This window comes from Passer domesticus, chromosome 19, assembly GCF_036417665.1.
Source record: "Passer domesticus isolate bPasDom1 chromosome 19, bPasDom1.hap1, whole genome shotgun sequence".
Taxonomy (NCBI): domain Eukaryota; kingdom Metazoa; phylum Chordata; class Aves; order Passeriformes; family Passeridae; genus Passer; species Passer domesticus.
The window spans coordinates 9161705-9183044 of record NC_087492.1 but is presented as its reverse complement, the minus strand read 5'-3'; the positions used below and the strand labels follow the sequence as shown (position 1 = coordinate 9183044).

Genomic DNA, 21340 nt, shown 5'->3' with positions numbered 1-21340 from the left:
AGTGAGTAGCACCAGGGCATGGGGCAGCGGGGCTGGCATGGGGGAGATGGGTGCCAGCAGTGACCCTGCTAGGCACAGGGGTGCCAGTGTCTGCTGGGGAGGGGCTGATGTGGGGGCCCCCTCTGCAGCCCTGTCCATCAGCAGGGGCTGTGGGCACTCATCCCAAGGGCTACAGGCAGCGGGATGCCATGGGGTACAATCCCATGGGTTTGTGGGTGCCGCCTCTAACAGGAACAGGTTTTTGGTCCCCTGTCACACCCCTGTGACTCCTGCCCTCCCCAGGTATCCCGAGACACTGCCGTATTTGCAGCCAATGCCCCCCAGCAAGGAGCCACAGCACAGCCAAAGGTAAGGGCCCTGAGGACACATCCCTGGCTCCTGGGGTGCAGCGTAGCCCTGCCACAGCAAGGAGGGCTCTGCACCTGGGCTGGGGCAGAGGAGCCTGGCGGGGCTGGGCAGAGCTGGGGAGCAGAAGGCAGCTGTGGAGGGCCAGTGCTTGCCCCAGGCCTGGGGGGTTTTGCATTCCTTGCCTTGCCTGCCCTGTCTCACCCACATCTCTGTCCCAAGGTTGCTGAAAGCACATCTGATGAGCTGTGTCTGTTTTCAATTTGAGCTCACGCTTGGTGGGGAGTTGTATGCCTCCTGTGAAAGGAGTTCCCAAAAACCAAGCTCTGCAGCAGGGACCGACCAGCTCCTGCCAGCTGGTGTCCTGTGCACAGGGACCTGCCACGGCCATGGCCAGCACACCTGGCCGTGGGGACAGAGCCAGCAGACCAGCCGGGTGGATGGGCTGGGGGCTCCTGCAGCAGGTGGACAGGAGCTGGCAGGGACGTGCCCCTGCAGGCAGCAGTGCCAGTCCCCTCCCTGGCACAGCAGGGTGGTGCCCAGGGTGCCACAGGGCTGGGCACTGAGGATCCTCTGCCCCATCCCACAGGAGGCCAGTGGTCCGTGGCGGTGGCTCCCATGTGCCACAGAGCTCTGGCGACCATCAGAGCAGCAGTTTCAAACTGCCACCAGTTCAGGATTCTCCCCGTACGAGTGCATTTCTGCAGGGACTCGTGACCCGCCCCAACAAGGTAGGGATGATGAAGGTGAGGACATGGCACGTGTACTGGGGGCGGGCCGGGCGATGCTGAGGATCCTGGGTGAATTTGTGCCTTCAGTTTCCTCGGGCACAGCTGCTTTGGGAGGGTTGCTAGGGAATGCTGGACTGGACCCTGCCTCTCAGCCAGCTGCTCTCTCCTTCCCAGCCCAGAGTGACCCAGCTGCTGGGCAGGGGTGGACACATGCCGAGGGGCCGCAATGACCAGCTTCCTGTGGTGACCAGGACACTGGATGAGCCAGGTGTGGCCCTGTCAGGGCACGGGGAGCAGGGGGACAAGAGACTGGCTGTCTGCTGGGTCTGCACCTGCTCCCTGCGGGTCTCTGGCCAAGCAGGTGACCCTCCTGCTGCCCCGTTCTGAGCTGGCTGAGCTGACCCAGACGGGGCAGCCCCGGGGCCTGGGGGCTCAGCCTTGCCTCTCCCCCCAGGCCCTGCCACCTCTCGGCATCACCGGCCAGGCACGGCCCCCCGACACGTCTCCAGGGCACCAGGGCTCCTCCAGCCACTTCAGCCCCGGGAGACTTCGACAGCCCTCAAGTAGCTGGACAGGACTGGGAACCCAGTGCTCCACCAGGGACGTCGTCTCAGCAGAGAGTAAACTCTGGGACAATTGTTGTCTGAGAAATAACATTTTCATTGTATTACGTTAATAAAAAACCTTCTGAAAGACACACACAGCCTTTCCCCATTGCCTCTGAAAACACTGGGATAAATCAAAGTGTCCTACACTATTTTTACTATTAGTTATCAGGCATTACTTTATTCCCAGCTCTGGGGTACATAGGAATAGCTCCACTCAGAATGCACACCCACTCTCTAAATTTTTCACTATGTATTTTCAGCAAAACAAGTTAATGCTCATTGCCTGTAAATTACATATTTCTCTTCATTCATTAATCTCCTATCATCCATTTGTTATTGATTTCTCAGTTCTCATGCTGCTGCCAGATGAACAATTGCTTGCTCCTGGCGGGCTCCACACTATGCTCATTTTGCCAAGTCCATGGAACCACACCATCAAAAGCAGGATAAACTTTTACCAAGAGGGGAGTCAATCTACAGCCCATCGATCTAAGCTTTCACTAATTAAATACCCAGCCAGCTATACCAACTTTTCTCCTCATTTGCAAAGAAGCACCATTTCACCACGTGGTCAGGTATGACTGTGGGTTCACCGACCACCCGAGACTGCCAAGGAGACTCCCAGGGCAGAAGAGTGCATGTGCTGAGGGGAGGGAATGTATAGTCATGTCTTGGGGGAAATTATTGCCATATGTATGTTTCTTCTGAGAATAGTTATGAATATGATGACAAATACAGTATTTCAACAGGGGCTTTTCCTGTACACAGCATGTACTCTCTGTGCAGCCATCCCCCATACATCTGGCTTTGCAGTAAAGAATGCCTAATCCCTAATATGAAATTCAAGTCTTTATTTCTTTCTGGTTGTGATAACAATGTTAATTGGTCCACTTTTAATTTAATTAGTCCAGATATTGTTTTCAGTACATGAAGAGTGGAATTCTCCTTGTTCGTTTCTTCTTTACCTCTGGTTTCCACACCTTGTCCTCACACTCTACAAATTCTGTATTCCTGGTGTCCAGTTCTTAGCCCCATTTCTCTATCCCAATCTTTTTTCACTGAATCACGTCAAGTTCATTTAGCAAAACTTAAAAGTTCAGTTATTTTCCCAAATAATGTTCCACTAACAGCAGTTTGAATAAAATCTTGCTACATGCTTCAGTAGAAAACTGCACTGCTTATGATTAAGTGAAGCCATTATTAACAGAGTTAACGAAAACAAATAACTGGAATAGCGAATTAAAAAGTTATATCATTTCCAACAATTCCCCCTTTTGAAACTACTCTTAATTATTTCATTTAGGATTACTTCCATTAAATCATTGGATATTTAGAAAGACTTAAGACACTAAAATGCAATAATTCCTATTAAACTACTTAGTAAAACTTTTTGGCAAAACTTATACTATTTTAGATCCAGGGCCATTCAATTTTGCCAGCATTTTGTCTTGGGCTTGTTATTCTGGGGTTACATTTGAAAGGTCACACATTTTGGTACAGCAACTATTGGGATGCTTTTCTCTGCCAGCCCTTTAGCAGCTTTATCTGCCAGTCGGTTTCCTACACTAACTGATGTATTTCCTAATGGATGAGCTTTACAATGCATGAGAGCCACTTGGGCTGGTACCTGAACACTTTCTAGTAATTGTCTGGTAATGTCTCCACCTTTGACAGAGGATCCTTGTGCTGAAAGGAGCCCTCCTTTGTTCCAGAGAGCTCCGTGGGCAGGTACTGCTCCAAAGGCACGGTTAGCATTAGCCCATGTGTTCCCATTCTTCCCCTGAGACAATTCCAGGCTGCCATAGACTGAGCAGCTCAGCCCTGTGTGCAGAGGTGGTAAGAGGTAATGGGACGGCTTGGATTGGGCCCTACTGCACAGCCAAACTTCTGCTTTCCTTTGCTCACAAAGCTGCTCCCACCTGTGGACAATTGCGAGGCCGGATCTTCTACCAGAGGATCTCCTCTGCTGGAGTGAAGCTGCTCAGTCGTTGGAACACAGGCATGTTGTGAGGCTTCTTGACTTTCTGGTACAGATTCCAGGAACGTGGCTGGGTGCAAGGCAAAGGAGTTGTTTGCAGTTCCCCATCATCCTGCTCCAACAAGACAACTTGATACTTCAGCATTCGACTTGGGGGTCACCAGTGGCCTCCTTTGTGTTCTAGAACAGAGAGGACCAAGGGGGGAACATGAGCAGTCATTATCTGGCCCATGGTCCATTCGGGGCTTCTTGGATTAAAGCGCAGCTCCTGCTCCAAGTCAAAGGCAGTTAAGGGACATCCCTTAACTTACACTGTCCACTTGTTTGGAAAAATATCTTATGGCCCTTTTCCATGTGCATAACCTCTGAGCTAACACCCGTAGTGCAACACGTCAGTGCTCATGAACAATCTGCTCAAGAGGCTTGCTCAAGTCAGGTAATGCCTGTGCTGGGCTGGCATTAGAGCTCTCTTGGGGTCTCTGAAAGCCTCTGGCATTCTGGGGTCCACTGTAGCACCTCCTTGGTGTAGCACCTCCTTGGGCGATTCTCAGGGTCTCATATAAAGGTCTTACCCATAGGCCAGAATTAAAAATCCTGAGCCCACACCAACCACCCATTCCTAGAAATATTCCTAACTTGCAAACAGACCTTGGCTCTGGAGTTTCACAAATCCCCTCCACCCTTTTGGTTGCAAGGCTTTGCTGTCCCTGGGAAATGAGCCTCAGGTAGGTTTGGCATTAGGGCACTTCTTTGACACTTTGGGCCTTCTTCTTGGATACCCTGTAACTGGCTTGTCTCAGAATGTTCAGGAAACTTAAGAGTCATTTCAATGCATCCAGCATGAGTTCCATTAGCAATTAAAGTATCACCTGCATACTGCAGCAAAGGGGTATCTGCATTCTCCTTTTCCCATTCTGAAGTGACTGCCAGAGCCCTGGCCAGCTCTTAGAACTCCAGCACCCCACCAGCAATAGGGATCTGCCTGGGTATGGGGATTTACCAGAGACAGAACCTTTACAGCCACTTGCTCTAAGATGCCAGATAGAAGCCACATCAGGAACCAGGCAGAGGAGAAAGCTGTCTGTCTAGATGTTCCACAAGGAACAGCTTATTCCAGGAGAAAGGAGCTCACACAAAGTGCCCCAGGCACTCCTGTGCAAGGGGCTTTGTACAGATACAAATCAGGGGGTGGATACAAACAGCAAACCAATAGGGAATCCTCAGGGGAGGAGTGAGGGGATTACATCAAGCATCTGGGGCCAGTTGGGGTAGGAGGGTGGAGAGGATGGCTCACATGTGCAATGGGGCTTCCAGGAGTAGGGGGATTCCAAAGGGATGTTGCGAACAGGGATTGGCCTGAGAGTTAACGGGCAGAGAAGGTTCAGGAATAAGGGGCTCGGTTGCCTTGACAGGCAGGGAAAGAGCTGGAACAAGGGGTGGAGAATGACATGAGGGGCAGCTTTGAGGGAGGGTAAAACCCAGGAGTAAACCATCTCAGGGAGAACATGAGGGCACGAGGACAGAACGATGCACTTAAAAAGGAATCAATAAGATAAATTCAAAGCGCAACACCATCCCTCCAATTCTTTTGTCAATTGGTTTTTGTCTTGGGGTGTGTCGTGGGTTAAGACGGAAGTGAGTTTTTTGGGAGGTTGTGGTCAAACCAGTCAGTGCTTGGATTTGAATATTGGCACCTGGTTTGGCCACCGAAGGTATGGACTGCCTCTGAGAACACAGGGGGTTAAAAGCAAGAACTGCCAGGAGAACTCTCTCTTAGTTTCAGTCTGTAAAGGAGCTCAGAGCTCCCCTGCCCAGCCTGGGCTGGCTGGGGGAGGGAAGCCATGCGGCCGGGTGAGGTAGGCCGGAGCCTCGGGCAGAGGAGGGGAGTGAAGGCCTTGCAAGATGGAAGGGTGGAGGAGACTGAGAAGCATCGGGCCCCCCTCCTACCCCACGGGAGACAGAGAGAGAGAGAGCCAGTGCCTGTGCTGCCTTGGAATTCAGTATCATGGACTGGCAGCACGGCCGGCCAGAAGTGGGGGATGCGGCGAGAGAAGGTGCCCGGCAGCTGTGGGAGTTCTGGGCAGGCAGAGGCCCAGATTTTAACCCCTTTGTAAAATAATGGAAACCTTACAAATACTGATCCTCCTGAATGAGAATGAGAAGATAAAGGTGAAGTATGAAGAAATGGGCAAGTGTGAGGAAAGTTGGTGCATGTGAGAGATGTCAGAAGAGGTGAGAAGAATCCTAGGTGGGCAGAGATGATGGATTGGCCTTGAGCTGGACTCTTTCTTGTATGGCCATGGACAGACCCATGTTCTTCCTGTGACTCAGAGACTGTATTTAGGGGTAGGCAATGCCTTGGAGTCAAGAGTGAAGCAGTGGCGTGAACAGAGATGGCTGAGGAGGGTGTGGGATGCCCTCTGTCTCCAGGAGGGGAAGATCTCTGTTCATGAGGCCCCTCGGCCCCAGGGGTTTAAATCTGGGGGGGACTGGTGTCCTGAATTTGAGAGACTGCTGCTTTTGGAACTGAGTGGAGCATCCTTAAACGGGGAGCCCTAAAAGCAGTCCTGGCCCATGTGCAGTGGTGAGAGCCCTGGACATGGAGGGAAGAAGTCACGAGGGCCGATGTTCTCTGGGTGGTGCCACGAGTGACACGGAAACACAAGAAGTTTCAATTGTGTTTCTGGGGGAAGCCTATGGTGCAAGGGGGGACTCCTCTCTCTCTGATGGATTTGAGGGTTGATTACTTGAGGGGTGATGATGGACTGATTATGTGAGAGATCGTGATGTGGTGGAAATCTATGGTGTTATTTCATTCTGTGGAGAAAATGGAGAGGAGGAGGAGGAGGAATGGATTTGGAGGGTTTTCATTCTTAGTTTTTTGTTTGTTCCTTTTTAGATGTTGTAATTAATAAAATTAGTTTCCTTTATTCCTGAGTTGGAGCCTGCTTTGCTCTGTTCCTGATCACATCTCACAGAAGCCACCAGAGAAAGTGTATATTCATGGAGGCACGGGCACTGTGGCAGAGTCAAACCATGACAGGGTGACAGCATGATACTGTGTCTCCTATTGTCTGCTTTATGCCCAGACATGGGTCCTGTAACTTTAAGCTAGGTCTGAGAGAGGGGTGCAAAGCCAGTGGAATTCTTTTGGTGTGGTTTTCCAACATCCTCCCCCAGGCTCCCTCAGCTGTGTTGTGCAGCACAGACAGAGGGAGTACATCTCGGCTTTCAGCTGGCTTCTTGTTTCTTTGACAATGGCAGAAGTTTTTCCAGGACTGTGGCTTCTTCTCCTGGAACGGTTTTTGCTTTTCCCTGGTCTGAAGCACCAGAACATCGCCGGCAGCCCTGTGCCTTGGCCCGCAGGGGAGGCCTTGGGATGCACATCCCGGCTCTGGACTCGGGAGGAGCCGAGCCACGCCTACAGAAAGAGCTCTGAATCCACCAGCCTACCCCACAATGAGAAGGCTTGAATATCTAACATTATTCATTCTTTTTCCCATGCCTGCCTGCACACTGTGTGTTAAATAAACAGCTTTTTTCACTTTCTTCCAAAAATTTCCTTGCTGTGGGAGGGAAGGCGTGCCAAAACCTGTTTTCATTAGAGGAGATGTTTCCTCCTAACTTGTCTCAAATTGAGACATTTCTCAAATAATGTGGGGTGATTTTTGAACCCTGGAGGAAGAACAGTGCACCTCAATTGGTTTTCATGGCCCATCAAGGAACGTTCCAGAAACAAGAGTTGACTTTCAGTTTCAAGGGCAATGCAGAAAGAATCATCCTTAACATCCACAACAGTGGACTCATCAGTTTCCTTAACTGAGGTGAAGAGTGCATAAGGCCTTGCTGCCACTGGGTCTCACACCAGTCTCACACTATTTCCTTGACAGCTCTGACATCTTGTACTGGCCTGTGTTCCTTAGTGTGTGCTTCCTTTACTGGCAGGAGAGGAGTGCTATATTGTGACTCACATTCCCTTAGTGACCCATCTTCCAAAATTTAGCAATTCATTCTTCTAACCCTCTTCTACCTTCTAACTTCAAAGAATAATTGTTCTGCCTGACCAGTCTTCCATCAGGCTCCAACTGAATCCTTACTGGTTCCAGTGTCTTGATTTCCCTGGAATTCCATTGGTGCACACCAACACAGTGACAGTGTTTTCCCCCTCCTCCCACCAGGGATGTGCAGGAGGGAAATACTTGTCCAGCCTTCCCTGCTGAACATTCTGAGCATGCCCTCTCTCAGCCTCTTCCCCCACTTTTGCCATTACCACAATTCCTCCACCAGGAGTTAATAGTGTGTCTGAATGACCTTCCTATAATCCCAGGGCTCTTTGCCTTGAACTCACTGGATTAGGGCATCAGAGGATCTCCCGGAAAAATCTTTGGAGTGCACCGGAGTCCTCTCGATCCCATCAATCCATGGAGCAAAAGAAGGAGGAAAGTTCCACCTGGATCATTAGCAACTGTCACCAAAACCAGGATAGATGAAATCCTCAAAGACTATCCTTTTAGTTTTGGCAAGTTGGGCGTTACTTTATTCTCCTCAGGACGAGTGGAGCGGATAGTTCGAGCCACACACATAGAAAAAGCTTTTGACTTAGTTATCTGTTTTTTGCAAACAAAGGAATCAATGGTCATCCATTCTCAATCCCATAATTCTCTTCATTACTTTGCATCCTAACTGCTGTTGGGCTTCACCCATGGAGACTCTCTACCCTGAACTCCTGAGGAGAAAGGAGTCTGTGCCCCAACAACCCTACAGCTCAGCCAGGGGCTCACGGGGCTCCTCCTGCACCCCCAGCATGAGGAACAGCACCCCACTGCTTCCCTGGCAAAGGCTGATCCCAATGGATGCTCCAAACCAGGCCCTGGCTTTGCAGCAGTGAAGCAACTGGCTTAGGTGTAACACACATCTTCAACGGATAAAAAAGAAAGACAATGAGGCTGTACTCTCCTGGGAGACCTTGGAGCATGTTTTGGCAAATAAAAGGACTACAAAAGGGCTGGAGGTGGACTTTGCACAAGGGCCTGACATGGGAACAGCTTCACACTGAGAGAGGGGAGAGATCGGTGGGATATTGGGAAGAAATTCTTCCCTGTGAGCGTGGTGATGCCTTGCCACAGTCTGCACCATTCCTGGAAATGTCCAAGACCAGGTTAGGTGGCACTTGCAGCAACCTGGTCTAGCGGAAAATGTTCCTTGACCTGTCCCTGACCGGGGCTGAAACGAGATGATCTTTTAGGTCCCTTCCAGCCCCAGCCATTCCAAGGCTCCATTAATCTATGACTTCATGAGTCTGGAACCCACTGGTTACCAGGAGCGGAGTGGTGCGTTGCCTGGCAACGGGTGTTGTGATGAGGAGGGCCACCAGCAACCCGGTTCCAGTCCTGCAAGGGACAAGGAAGGAGGAAGGAGCCTGCTGGCTACTCATCCTTTTCCTTATCGCATTTGCTCATTGCTTCTATCACGCCTTTTGTTTAACCCATTTGTCACCAATTTTGCTCATCCCAGACAGGCCCAACTGGGCAGGAAGGCTTGTGACAAATCAGGGACAGAGTGTGTGCAGTCATGGCAACATCCCTGGACACACTCAGCCTCTCCCAGATGCTGGATCTCGCCATTGGGACACCCCAGAAGGGATCTGTTCACTTTGCAGCCTTGAGAAAACTGCTGCAGGCTGTGCTGGAGCACCTGGACGTGCAGTACCTGACAAGTGAGGAGCCATGGCCAGGCCAGCTGAGTGGCCCCTCACTTGCTGATGTGGCCACTTACATAAAACAGATGAAGAAAGAGATGGAAGACTATAAGAAACACACGTCCAAGGTAGAGGCTCTTCCCCGCCCCTGGGCACTCCCCCAGCAGACAGCCCCTCTCTGCTTCCTCACACAGCCGTGCTTGGCTCTGCCCTCACTGCCCTGGCAGAGCCGCTGGCAGGGGCTCTTTGCTGTCTGGATGGGCTTCAGTGCTCTGGCACTGAGCCCGGCTGGGGCAGGTGGCACTGGGACTCTCCCTGCTCACCTGGCTGTGCCATGGGCTGCCCGTGGCAGGGTAGGGCTCTTTGGGGTGTTGCTTCCCAGGCCATCACCTCTGACATCCCTGATTCTTGAACTGCTTTACAGGTTCTTCGCGAGGAATTTGGTGGGATAAAGGCAGAACTCTCCCGCATATCAGAGGACATGAAGAAGTTCCAGGAGGCACAGGTGTGTGGTTCTCAAGGTCATATTTCCAACATGTCTGAGACAGAGACTGTCTACAGACAAGTCTCTGACAATGCTTTCTCCTAGACCCTGATGGTTTCCCAGCATCAGGAGGAGATTGAAAAGTTAAAGGCTGGCCAGCGTCATGTGTCGGAGGAAATGAAGAAGGTCCTGATGTCGCGGGACCAGGTGAGCTGCTGCTGGGAGCAAGTTTTGGGTCTGAGACTGCAGCCCGTACCCTCTGCCCTGCTGGTTGGAAGCTCAGCACTCTTGGCCCTGCTAGATTCATGGACCGTGCTGCCTGCAGAGCCCTGCCAGCCTGGCTGAGCTTGGCCCTGCACTGTCCCTAGTGCTTGGCAAACCACAGCAGGGCTCGAGGGCTTGCGGGTCCCCACTGACCCTCCCAGAGGCTCACTGCCACCACTGCTCTCTCCTAGGACATGACTCTCATCCAGGATCTGCGTGAGGAGGTTGACAAGATAAAGACAACACAGCTCCTCATGGAAGGAGACATAAAGAAGCTTAAGGAGTCTCTTGCCTTAGTGAGCTGTTGGGTCATGTAATCTTTGGGCTCTCATGGGGAACTTCAATGTGGCTCCACAATCAGTTTTTGGTGTCAGGGCCTCAGGCCCAGGTGGAGGACCGTGGGGCTGCCCATGCAGCTAAAGGGCCCACACTCTGGGACAACATGATGGCTGGGCCCTGACTCTACTGTCACTGTCCTTTCCAGATGAAGAAGCTGGAGGAAGACCTTAAAAAGCTGAGGGAGGATATAGCCAAGTGGAAAGAAGAGAGCAGTAAGGAGATCTCTCAGCAAATTGAGTAAGAGGACAAGAGTGGGTTTCATACCCTGGGGGGCTGCAAGGGAGCCCAGATGGTCTGGCTGCATCCTGGTTTGTGGGCACAAGGTGCCCAGCAGCCCTGCAGGGGTAACCCTGCCCTTGCCCCCATCCCGCTGGCCAGGGCTTTGCGGCAGGAGACAAAGCGTGAGCTGCAGAAGATGGGAGAGCAGCAGGAGAGGAGGAATGCCATGCTGGAGCAGATGCTGAATGAGACAGCCGACCAGCTGAATGAGCAGGTGAGGTCCTGGGGGAGCACTCCCACCACTCCTGGCACGGTCCTGTTGCAGCTCCATGCCACATCTTCCTGCTCTGTTGTGCTGTGCTGTAATCTTATGGGAGAGCCAAACTGCCCAAATTGGTCTGGACCAGTCAGTGGCATGGACAGTAATTAAAGCCTTGATGCAAATGTCCTCTTGACATGGTGGGCTCATGGCCACTGAGTCGTGTGTGTTTACCCCTGTGGAGCAGACAGACCCCCCCTTGGGTCAGCACCTTATGTTCTTTCATCCTGGGAGCAGGATCAGGAGCTGAGACAGCAAATGGAAGCCAAGTTTTTGGAGATCCAAAAAGACTTTGAGAAACTCAACTTTACATCAAAGAGCCTCCAAAAGGACTCTCAACAAAAGCAGAGGGATATTGAGGTGTGTGGCTGAAACTCACCCCATTTAGGGTCAGAGCATCCACCAGGAAGACTCCAGGTGGGGGACCACAAGGAATCTCCTGCTGACGACCTCCTCTCAGCACTGTGCTTGTTCCAAGTGCATTTCCCCGATGTTTTCTGGGTACGGGGAGAGGGGTGTGCTCCCGGCTCCTGGGGTGTGCCTCAAGAGGCAGCTCCAACCTTGCTGTGTCATGAGTTCCTTTCTGTGCTGAAAGATGCTGTTCCAGTCTCTGGAGAAGCTGCAGAAGGAGAAGGCAGATCAGCAGGACATGCTGGCAGCAATGGACATGGTACAGTCTAGAGGGGCCTCTGTACCAGCCCAGGGGCTCCCGGGCAGGGTGACAAATGCCCCTTGCCCTTGGGGGATGGGGGGCAGAACTGGTGTGGGGAGGGAGAATTTCCTGAGCTCAGGGGGTCCCTCACCCTCCAGATGGTGGGACCAAGCTCACCAGGCTGACGGGGCAAATGGGGCCACAGCAGCCTGAAAGGGCCATGCTGGCCTGGGGGAAGCACTCCTCCCTCTCCCCTCACACACGCTGGCCCTGCCTGTCCTTCCTCATCCCTTTCCCCACCGCTCTCCTGCTCTTCCCTTCTGCTAGAAGGCGGACAAAGCTGCCTTGGGCAGCAAGGTCAATTGCAGCCAGTTTGAAGAGAACATGGAGGAGCTGGATGAGAGGATGGAGGAGTTGCAGAGCCAGATTTCAGGCCAGGAGCAGCACTGGAATAAGATGCAGCAGCAGTTCAGTGATTCAATGGAGGAGAAGGTGAGGGGTACCTCATCCCCACCTTGAGGAACTGGCACCTTTGGGACTTGGCAGCCTGAGGCAGCATCCCTCTGAGGATCCCCCTCCAGGCTTTTCCCGGGAGAGCTCCATGTCACCTCCTGGGGCAGCTGGCTGAGGCTGTGCACCTGTTCACAGCTGGATCGCCTGGAGCTGAAGACTTTCCGCAAACACCTGGAGAAGTCCTGGAACAGGAACATGGAGGCTCTCGAGAATAGGTTGAGGCGTGAAAACGCCGCTGGGATTAAGAAGTGAGTGTGATGGAGACACTGATGGCTTTGGGGACAGTGATGGTCCCATTCCCTCCAGCTCTCCCACACACTGCCCCTCTGGTCCCCTGCCACGGCACCAATTCTGCTGCTAAATGAACCTCAGAGATGCAGATGAAGCAGCTGCACCTTCTGCTTCCACCAGCAGCAGGTTGCACACAGGCAAGGAAGAACAAGGAGAGGGCACCTGCAGGACAGAGCCCTCCCAAAGCAAAATGGGGCTGTGGGTGCAAAGGCTCCCAGAAGCCAGGCTGGGAGAGGGCAACTGCTCCTCCCAGGCAGGGCTGTGACACGCCGTGTCCCAGAGCTGGATCATGCCCTGCCCTCCTGCCATGCACACAGGGGACTTTGGTGCCCAAGAGGGGCTGCAAGCGCTGCAGGGGCTGCTTGGGATGGTGACATGGGTGCCTGTGGCCTTCCCCTGGCCTCAGCCAGCACCTTGGGGATGGGGAGAAACAGGCTCAAGAGCCCACGGTTCAGCCTGCAAACGCCGTGACCCTGTGCCGTGAGCTGCCCAGCGCCTGGCTGCTGCCCGCCAGCTGCTGCCTGTGTGCTGCAGGGCTGTGGCCCCAGGAGCTCAGCCAGCCCTCTTCCCTCACCTTCCTCAGGCAGCTGCCAGTGCCTTTCACGTGCCTGTCCTGTGACCGCATGCTCACCGTGCAGGTTCCTGGCCAGTGAGTAGCACCAGGGCATGGGGGCAGCGGGGCTGGCATGGGGGAGATGGGTGCCAGCAGTGACCCTGCTGGGCACAGGGGTGCCAGTGTCTGCTGGGGAGGGGCTGATGTGGGGGCCCCCTCTGCAGCCCTGCCCATCAGCAGGGGCTGTGGGCACTCATCCCAAGGGCTACAGGCAGCGGGATGCCATGGGGTACAATCCCATGGGTTTGTGGGTGCCGCCTCTAACAGGAACAGGTTGTTGGTCCCCTGTCACACCCCTGTGACTCCTGCCCTCCCCAGGTATCCCGAGACACTGCCGTATTTGCAGCCAATGCCCCCCAGCAAGGAGCCACAGCACAGCCAAAGGTAAGGGCCCTGAGGACACATCCCTGGCTCCTGGGGTGCAGCGTAGCCCTGCCACAGCAAGGAGGGCTCTGCACCTGGGCTGGGGGAGAGGAGCCTGGCGGGGCTGGGCAGAGCCAGGGAGCAGAAGGCAGCTGTGGAGGGCCAGTGCTTGCCCCAGGCCTGGGGGGTATTGCATTCCTTGCCTTGCCTGCCCTGTCTCACCCACATCTCTGTCCCAAGGTTGCTGAAAGCACATCTGATGAGCTGTGTCTGTTTTCAATTTGAGCTCACGCTTGGTGGGGAGTTGTATGCCTCCTGTGAAAGGAGTTCCCAAAAACCAAGCTCTGCAGCAGGGACCGACCAGCTCCTGCCAGCTGGTGTCCTGTGCACAGGGACCTGCCACGGCCATGGCCAGCACACCTGGCCGTGGGGACAGAGCCAGCAGATCCGGCCGGGTGGATGGGCTGGGAGCTCCTGCAGCAGGTGGACAGGAGCTGTCAGGGACAGGCCCCTGCAGGCAGCACTGCCAGTCCCCTCCCTGGCACAGCAGGGTGGTGCCCAGAGTGCCACAGGGCTGGGCACTGAGGATCCTCTGCCCCATCCCACAGGAGGCCAGTGGTCCGTGGCGGTGGCTCCCATGTGCCACCGAGCTCTGGCAACCATCAGAGCAGCAGTTTCAAACTGCCACCTGTTCAGGATTCTCCCCGTACGAGTGCATTTCTGCAGGGACTCGTGACCCGCCCCAACAAGGTAGGGATGATGAAGGTGAGGACATGGCACGTGTACTGGGGGCGGGCCGGGCGATGCTGAGGATCCTGGGTGAATTTGTGCCTTCAGTTTCCTCGGGCACAGCTGCTTTGGGAGGGTTGCTAGGGAATGCTGGACTGGACCCTGCCTTTCAGCCAGCTGCTCTCTCCTTCCCAGCCCAGAGTGACCCAGCTGCTGGGCAGGGGTGGACACATGCCGAGGGGCCGCAATGACCAGCTTCCTGTGGTGACCAGGACACTGGATGAGCCAGGTGTGGCCCTGTCAGGGCACGGGGAGCAGGGGGACAAGAGACTGGCTGTCTGCTGGGTCTGCACCTGCTCCCTGCGGGTCTCTGGCCAAGCAGGTGACCCTCCTGCTGCCCCGTTCTGAGCTGGCTGAGCTGACCCAGACGGGGCAGCCCCGGGGCCTGGGGGCTCAGCCTTGCCTCTCCCCCCAGGCCCTGCCACCTCTCGGCATCACCGGCCAGGCACGGCCCCCCGACACGTCTCCAGGGTACCAGGGCTCCTCCAGCCACTCCAGCCCCGGGAGACTTCGACAGCCCTCAAGTAGCTGGACAGGACTGGGAACCCAGTGCTCCACCAGGGACGTCGTCTCAGCAGAGAGTAAACTCTGGGACAATTGTTGTCTGAGAAATAACATTTTCATTGTATTACGTTAATAAAAAACCTTCTGAAAGACACACACAGCCTTTTCCCATTGCCTCTGAAAACACTGGGATAAATCAAAGTGTCCTACACTATTTTTACTATTAGTTATCAGGCATTACTTTATTCCCAGCTCTGGGGTACATAGGAATAGCTCCACTCAGAATGCACACCCACTCTCTAAATTTTTCACTATGTATTTTCAGCAAAACAAGTTAATGCTCATTGCCTGTAAATTACATATTTCTCTTCATTCATTAATCTCCTATCATCCATTTGTTATTGATTTCTCAGTTCTCATGCTGCTGCCAGATGAACAATTGCTTGCTCCTGGCGGGCTCCACACTATGCTCATTTTGCCAAGTCCATGGAACCACACCATCAAAAGCAGGATAAACTTTTACCAAGAGGGGAGTCAATCTACAGCCCATCGATCTAAGCTTTCACTAATTAAATACCCAGCCAGCTATACCAACTTTTCTCCTCATTTGCAAAGAAGCACCATTTCACCACGTGGTCAGGTATGACTGTGGGTTCACCGACCACCCGAGACTGCCAAGGAGACTCCCAGGGCAGAAGAGTGCACGTGCTGAGGGGAGGGAATGTATAGTCATGTCTTGGGGGAAATTATTGCCATATGTATGTTTCTTCTGAGAATAGTTATGAATATGATGACAAATACAGTATTTCAACAGGGGCTTTTCCTGTACACAGCATGTACTCTCTGTGCAGCCATCCCCCATACATCTGGCTTTGCAGTAAAGAATGCCTAATCCCTAATATGAAATTCAAGTCTTTATTTCTTTCTGGTTGTGATAACAATGTTAATTGGTCCACTTTTAATTTAATTAGTCCAGATATTGTTTTCAGTACATGAAGAGTGGAATTCTCCTTGTTCGTTTCTTCTTTACCTCTGGTTTCCACACCTTGTCCTCACACTCTACAAATTCTGTATTCCTGGTGTCCAGTTCTTAGCCCCATTTCTCTATCCCAATCTTTTTTCACTGAATCACGTCAAGTTCATTTAGCAAAACTTAAAAGTTCAGTTATTTTCCCAAATAATGTTCCACTAACAGCAGTTTGAATAAAATCTTGCTACATGCTTCAGTGGAAAACTGCACTGCTTATGATTAAGTGAAGCCATTATTAACAGAGTTAACGAAAACAAATAACTGGAATAGCGAATTAAAAAGTTATATCATTTCCAACAATTCCCCCTTTTGAAACTACTCTTAATTATTTCATTTAGGATTACTTCCATTAAATCATTGGATATTTAGAAAGACTTAAGACACTAAAATGCAATAATTCCTATTAAACTACTTAGTAAAACTTTTTGGCAAAACTTATACTATTTTAGATCCAGGGCCATTCAATTTTGCCAGCATTTTGTCTTGGGCTTGTTATTCTGGGGTTACATTTGAAAGGTCACACATTTTGGTACAGCAACTATTGGGATGCTTTTCTCTGCCAGCCCTTTAGCAGCTTTATCTGCCAGTCGGTTTCCTACACTAACTGATGTATTTCCTAATGGATGAGCTTTACAATGCATGAGAGCCACTTGGGCTGGTACCTGAACACTTTCTAGTAATTGTCTGGTAATGTCTCCACCTTTGACAGAGGATCCTTGTGCTGAAAGGAGCCCTCCTTTGTTCCAGAGAGCTCCGTGGGCAGGTACTGCTCCAAAGGCACGGTTAGCATTAGCCCATGTGTTCCCATTCTTCCCCTGAGACAATTCCAGGCTGCCATAGACTGAGCAGCTCAGCCCTGTGTGCAGAGGTGGTAAGAGGTAATGGGACGGCTTGGATTGGGCCCTACTGCACAGCCAAACTTCTGCTTTCCTTTGCTCACAAAGCTGCTCCCACCTGTGGACAATTGCGAGGCCGGATCTTCTACCAGAGGATCTCCTCTGCTGGAGTGAAGCTGCTCAGTCGTTGGAACACAGGCATGTTGTGAGGCTTCTTGACTTTCTGGTACAGATTCCAGGAACGTGGCTGGGTGCAAGGCAAAGGAGTTGTTTGCAGTTCCCCATCATCCTGCTCCAACAAGACAACTTGATACTTCAGCATTCGACTTGGGGGTCACCAGTGGCCTCCTTTGTGTTCTAGAACAGAGAGGACCAAGGGGGGAACATGAGCAGTCATTATCTGGCCCATGGTCCATTCGGGGCTTCTTGGATTAAAGCGCAGCTCCTGCTCCAAGTCAAAGGCAGTTAAGGGACATCCCTTAACTTACACTGTCCACTTGTTTGGAAAAATATCTTATGGCCCTTTTCCATGTGCATAACCTCTGAGCTAACACCCGTAGTGCAACACGTCAGTGCTCATGAACAATCTGCTCAAGAGGCTTGCTCAAGTCAGGTAATGCCTGTGCTGGGCTGGCATTAGAGCTCTCTTGGGGTCTCTGAAAGCCTCTGGCATTCTGGGGTCCACTGTAGCACCTCCTTGGTGTAGCACCTCCTTGGGCGATTCTCAGGGTCTCATATAAAGGTCTTACCCATAGGCCAGAATTAAAAATCCTGAGCCCACACCAACCACCCATTCCTAGAAATATTCCTAACTTGCAAACAGACCTTGGCTCTGGAGTTTCACAAATCCCCTCCACCCTTTTGGTTGCAAGGCTTTGCTGTCCCTGGGAAATGAGCCTCAGGTAGGTTTGGCATTAGGGCACTTCTTTGACACTTTGGGCCTTCTTCTTGGATACCCTGTAACTGGCTTGTCTCAGAATGTTCAGGAAACTTAAGAGTCATTTCAATGCATCCAGCATGAGTTCCATTAGCAATTAAAGTATCACCTGCATACTGCAGCAAAGGGGTATCTGCATTCTCCTTTTCCCATTCTGAAGTGACTGCCAGAGCCCTGGCCAGCTCTTAGAACTCCAGCACCCCACCAGCAATAGGGATCTGCCTGGGTATGGGGATTTACCAGAGACAGAACCTTTACAGCCACTTGCTCTAAGATGCCAGATAGAAGCCACATCAGGAACCAGGCAGAGGAGAAAGCTGTCTGTCTAGATGTTCCACAAGGAACAGCTTATTCCAGGAGAAAGGAGCTCACACAAAGAGCCCCAGGCACTCCTGTGCAAGGGGCTTTGTACAGATACAAATCAGGGGGTGGATACAAACAGCAAACCAATAGGGAATCCTCAGGGGAGGAGTGAGGGGATTACATCAAGCATCTGGGGCCAGTTGGGGTAGGAGGGTGCAGAGGATGGCTCACATGCACCAATGGGGCTTCCAGGAGTAGGGGGATTCCAAAGGGATGTTGCGAACAGGGATTGGCCCGAGAGTTAAGGGGCAGAGAAGGTTCAGGAATAAGGGGCTCGGTTGCCTTGACAGGCAGGGAAAGAGCTGGAACAAGGGGTGGAGAATGACATGAGGGGCAGCTTTGAGGGAGGGTAAAACCCAGGAGTAAACCATCTCAGGGAGAACATGAGGGCACGAGGACAGAACGATGCACTTAAAAAGGAATCAATAAGATAAATTCAAAGCGCAACACCGTACCTCCAATTCTTTTGTCAATTGGTTTTTGTCTTGGGGTGTGTCGTGGGTTAAGACGGAAGTGAGTTTTTTGGGAGGTTGTGGTCAAACCAGTCAGTGCTTGGATTTGAATATTGGCACCTGGTTTGGCCACCGAAGGTATGGACCGCCTCTGAGAACACAGGGGGTTAAAAGCAAGAACTGCCAGGAGAACTCTCTCTTAGTTTCAGTCTGTAAAGGAGCTCAGAGCTCCCCTGCCCAGCCGGGGCTGGCTGGGGGAGGGAAGCCATGCGGCCGGGTGAGGTAGGCCGGAGCCTCGGGCAGAGGAGGGGAGTGAAGGCCTTGCAAGATGGAAGGGTGGAGGAGACTGAGAAGCATCAGGCCCCCCTCCTACCCCACGGGAGACAGAGAGAGAGAGAGCCAGTGCCTGTGCTGCCTTGGAATTCAGTATCATGGACTGGCAGCACGGCCGGCCAGAAGTGGGGGATGCGGCGAGAGAAGGTGCCCGGCAGCTGTGGGAGTTCTGGGCAGGCAGAGGCCCAGATTTTAACCCCTTTGTAAAATAATGGAAACCTTACAAATACTGATCCTCCTGAATGAGAATGAGAAGATAAAGGTGAAGTATGAAGAAATGGGCAAGTGTGAGGAAAGTTGGTGCATGTGAGAGATGTCAGAAGAGGTGAGAAGAATCCTAGGTGGGCAGAGATGATGGATTGGCCTTGAGCTGGACTCTTTCTTGTATGGCCATGGACAGACCCATGTTCTTCCTGTGACTCAGAGACTGTATTTAGGGGGAGGCAATGCCTTGGAGTCAAGAGTGAAGCAGTGGCGGGAACAGAGATGGCTGAGGAGGGTGTGGGATGCCCTCTGTCTCCAGGAGGGGAAGATCTCTGTTCATGAGGCCCCTCGGCCCCAGGGGTTTAAATCTGGGGGGGACTGGTGTCCTGAATTTGAGAGACTGCTGCTTTTGGAACTGAGTGGAGCATCCTTAAACGGGGAGCCCTAAAAGCAGTCCTGGCCCATGTGCAGTGGTGAGAGCACTGGACATGGAGGGAAGAAGTCACGAGGGCCGATGTTCTCTGGGTGGTGCCACGAGTGACACGGAAACACAAGAAGTTTCAATTGTGTTTCTGGGGGAAGCCTATGGTGCAAGGGGGGACTCCTCTCTCTCTGATGGATTTGAGGGTTGATTACTTGAGGGGTGATGATGGACTGATTATGTGAGAGATCGTGATGTGGTGGAAATCTATGGTGTTATTTCATTCTGTGGAGAAAATGGAGTGGAGGAGGAGGAGGAATGGATTTGGAGGGTTTTCATTCTTAGTTTTTTGTTTGTTCCTTTTTAGATGTTGTAATTAATAAAATTAGTTTCCTTTATTCCTGAGTTGGAGCCTGCTTTGCTCTGTTCCTGATCACATCTCACAGAAGCCACCAGAGAAAGTGTATATTCATGGAGGCACTGGCACTGTGGCAGAGTCAAACCATGACAGGGTGACAGCATGATACTGTGTCTCCTATTGTCTGCTTTATGCCCAGACATGGGTCCTGTAACTTTAAGCTAGGTCTGAGAGAGGGGTGCAAAGCCAGTGGAATTCTTTTGGTGTGGTTTTCCAACATCCTCCCCCAGGCTCCCTCAGCTGTGTTGTGCAGCACAGACAGAGGGAGTACATCTCGGCTTTCAGCTGGCTTCTTGTTTCTTTGACAATGGCAGAAGTTTTTCCAGGACTGTGGCTTCTTCTCCTGGAACGGTTTTTGCTTTTCCCTGGTCTGAAGCACCAGAACATCGCCGGCAGCCCTGTGCCTTGGCCCGCAGGGGAGGCCCTGGGATGCACATCCCGGCTCTGGACTCGGGAGGAGCCGAGCCACGCCTACAGAAAGAGCTCTGAATCCACCAGCCTACCCCACAATGAGAAGGCTTGAATATCTAACATTATTCATTCTTTTTCCCATGCCTGCCTGCACACTGTGTGTTAAATAAACAGCTTTTTTCACTTTCTTCCAAAAATTTCCTTGCTGTGGGAGGCAAGGCGTGCCAAAACCTGTTTTCGTTAGAGGAGATGTTTCCTCCTAACTTGTCTCAAATTGAGACATTTCTCAAATAATGTGGGGTGATTTTTGAACCCTGGAGGAAGAACAGTCCACCTCAATTGGTTTTCATGGCCCATCAAGGAACGTTCCAGAAACAAGAGTTGACTTTCAGTTTCAAGGGCAATGCAGAAAGAATCATCCTTAACATCCACAACAGTGGACTCATCAGTTTCCTTAACTGAGGTGAAGAGTGCATAAGGCCTTGCTGCCACTGGGTCTCACACCAGTCTCACACTATTTCCTTGACAGCTCTGACATCTTGTACTGGCCTGTGTTCCTTAGTGTGTGCTTCCTTTACTGGCAGGAGAGGAGTGCTATATTGTGACTCACATTCCCTTAGTGACCCATCTTCCAAAATTTAGCAATTCATTCTTCTAACCCTCTTCTACCTTCTAACTTCAAAGAATAATTGTTCTGCCTGACCAGTCTTCCATCAGGCTCCAACTGAATCCTTACTGGTTCCAGTGTCTTGATTTCCCTGGAATTCCATTGGTGCACACCAACACAGTGACAGTGTTTTCCCCCTCCTCCCACCAGGGATGTGCAGGAGGGAAATACTTGTCCAGCCTTCCCTGCTGAACATTCTGAGCATGCCCTCTCTCAGCCTCTTCCCCCACTTTTGCCATTACCACAATTCCTCCACCAGGAGTTAATAGTGTGTCTGAATGACCTTCCTATAATCCCAGGGCTCTTTGCCTTGAACTCACTGGATTAGGGCATCAGAGGATCTCCCGGAAAAATCTTTGGAGTGCACTGGAGTCCTCTCGATCCCATCAATCCATGGAGCAAAAGAAGGAGGAAAGTTCCACCTGGGTCATTAGCAACTGTCACCAAAACCAGGATAGATGAAATCCTCAAAGACTATCCTTTTAGTTTTGGCAAGTTGGGCGTTACTTTATTCTCCTCAGGACGAGTGGAGCGGATAGTTCGAGCCACACACATAGA

General features: G+C 51.9%; 1 protein-coding gene across 1 annotated transcript in view; it reads left to right on the top strand.

The window, feature by feature from the left end:
- The window catches only part of LOC135283898 (polyamine-modulated factor 1-binding protein 1-like), a 39937-nt gene that overhangs the window by 16157 nt on the left and 2440 nt on the right, over positions 1–21340 (top strand). The window contains exons 12-20 of the mRNA XM_064395047.1: positions 283–348; positions 975–1032; positions 9785–9865; positions 9950–10051; positions 10300–10404; positions 11223–11345; positions 12286–12398; positions 13373–13438; positions 14026–14167. Coding sequence (XP_064251117.1) covers positions 283–348; positions 975–1032; positions 9785–9865; positions 9950–10051; positions 10300–10404; positions 11223–11345; positions 12286–12398; positions 13373–13438; positions 14026–14167 — 856 coding nt within the window. The remainder of the gene's footprint in view (positions 1–282; positions 349–974; positions 1033–9784; positions 9866–9949; positions 10052–10299; positions 10405–11222; positions 11346–12285; positions 12399–13372; positions 13439–14025; positions 14168–21340) is intronic.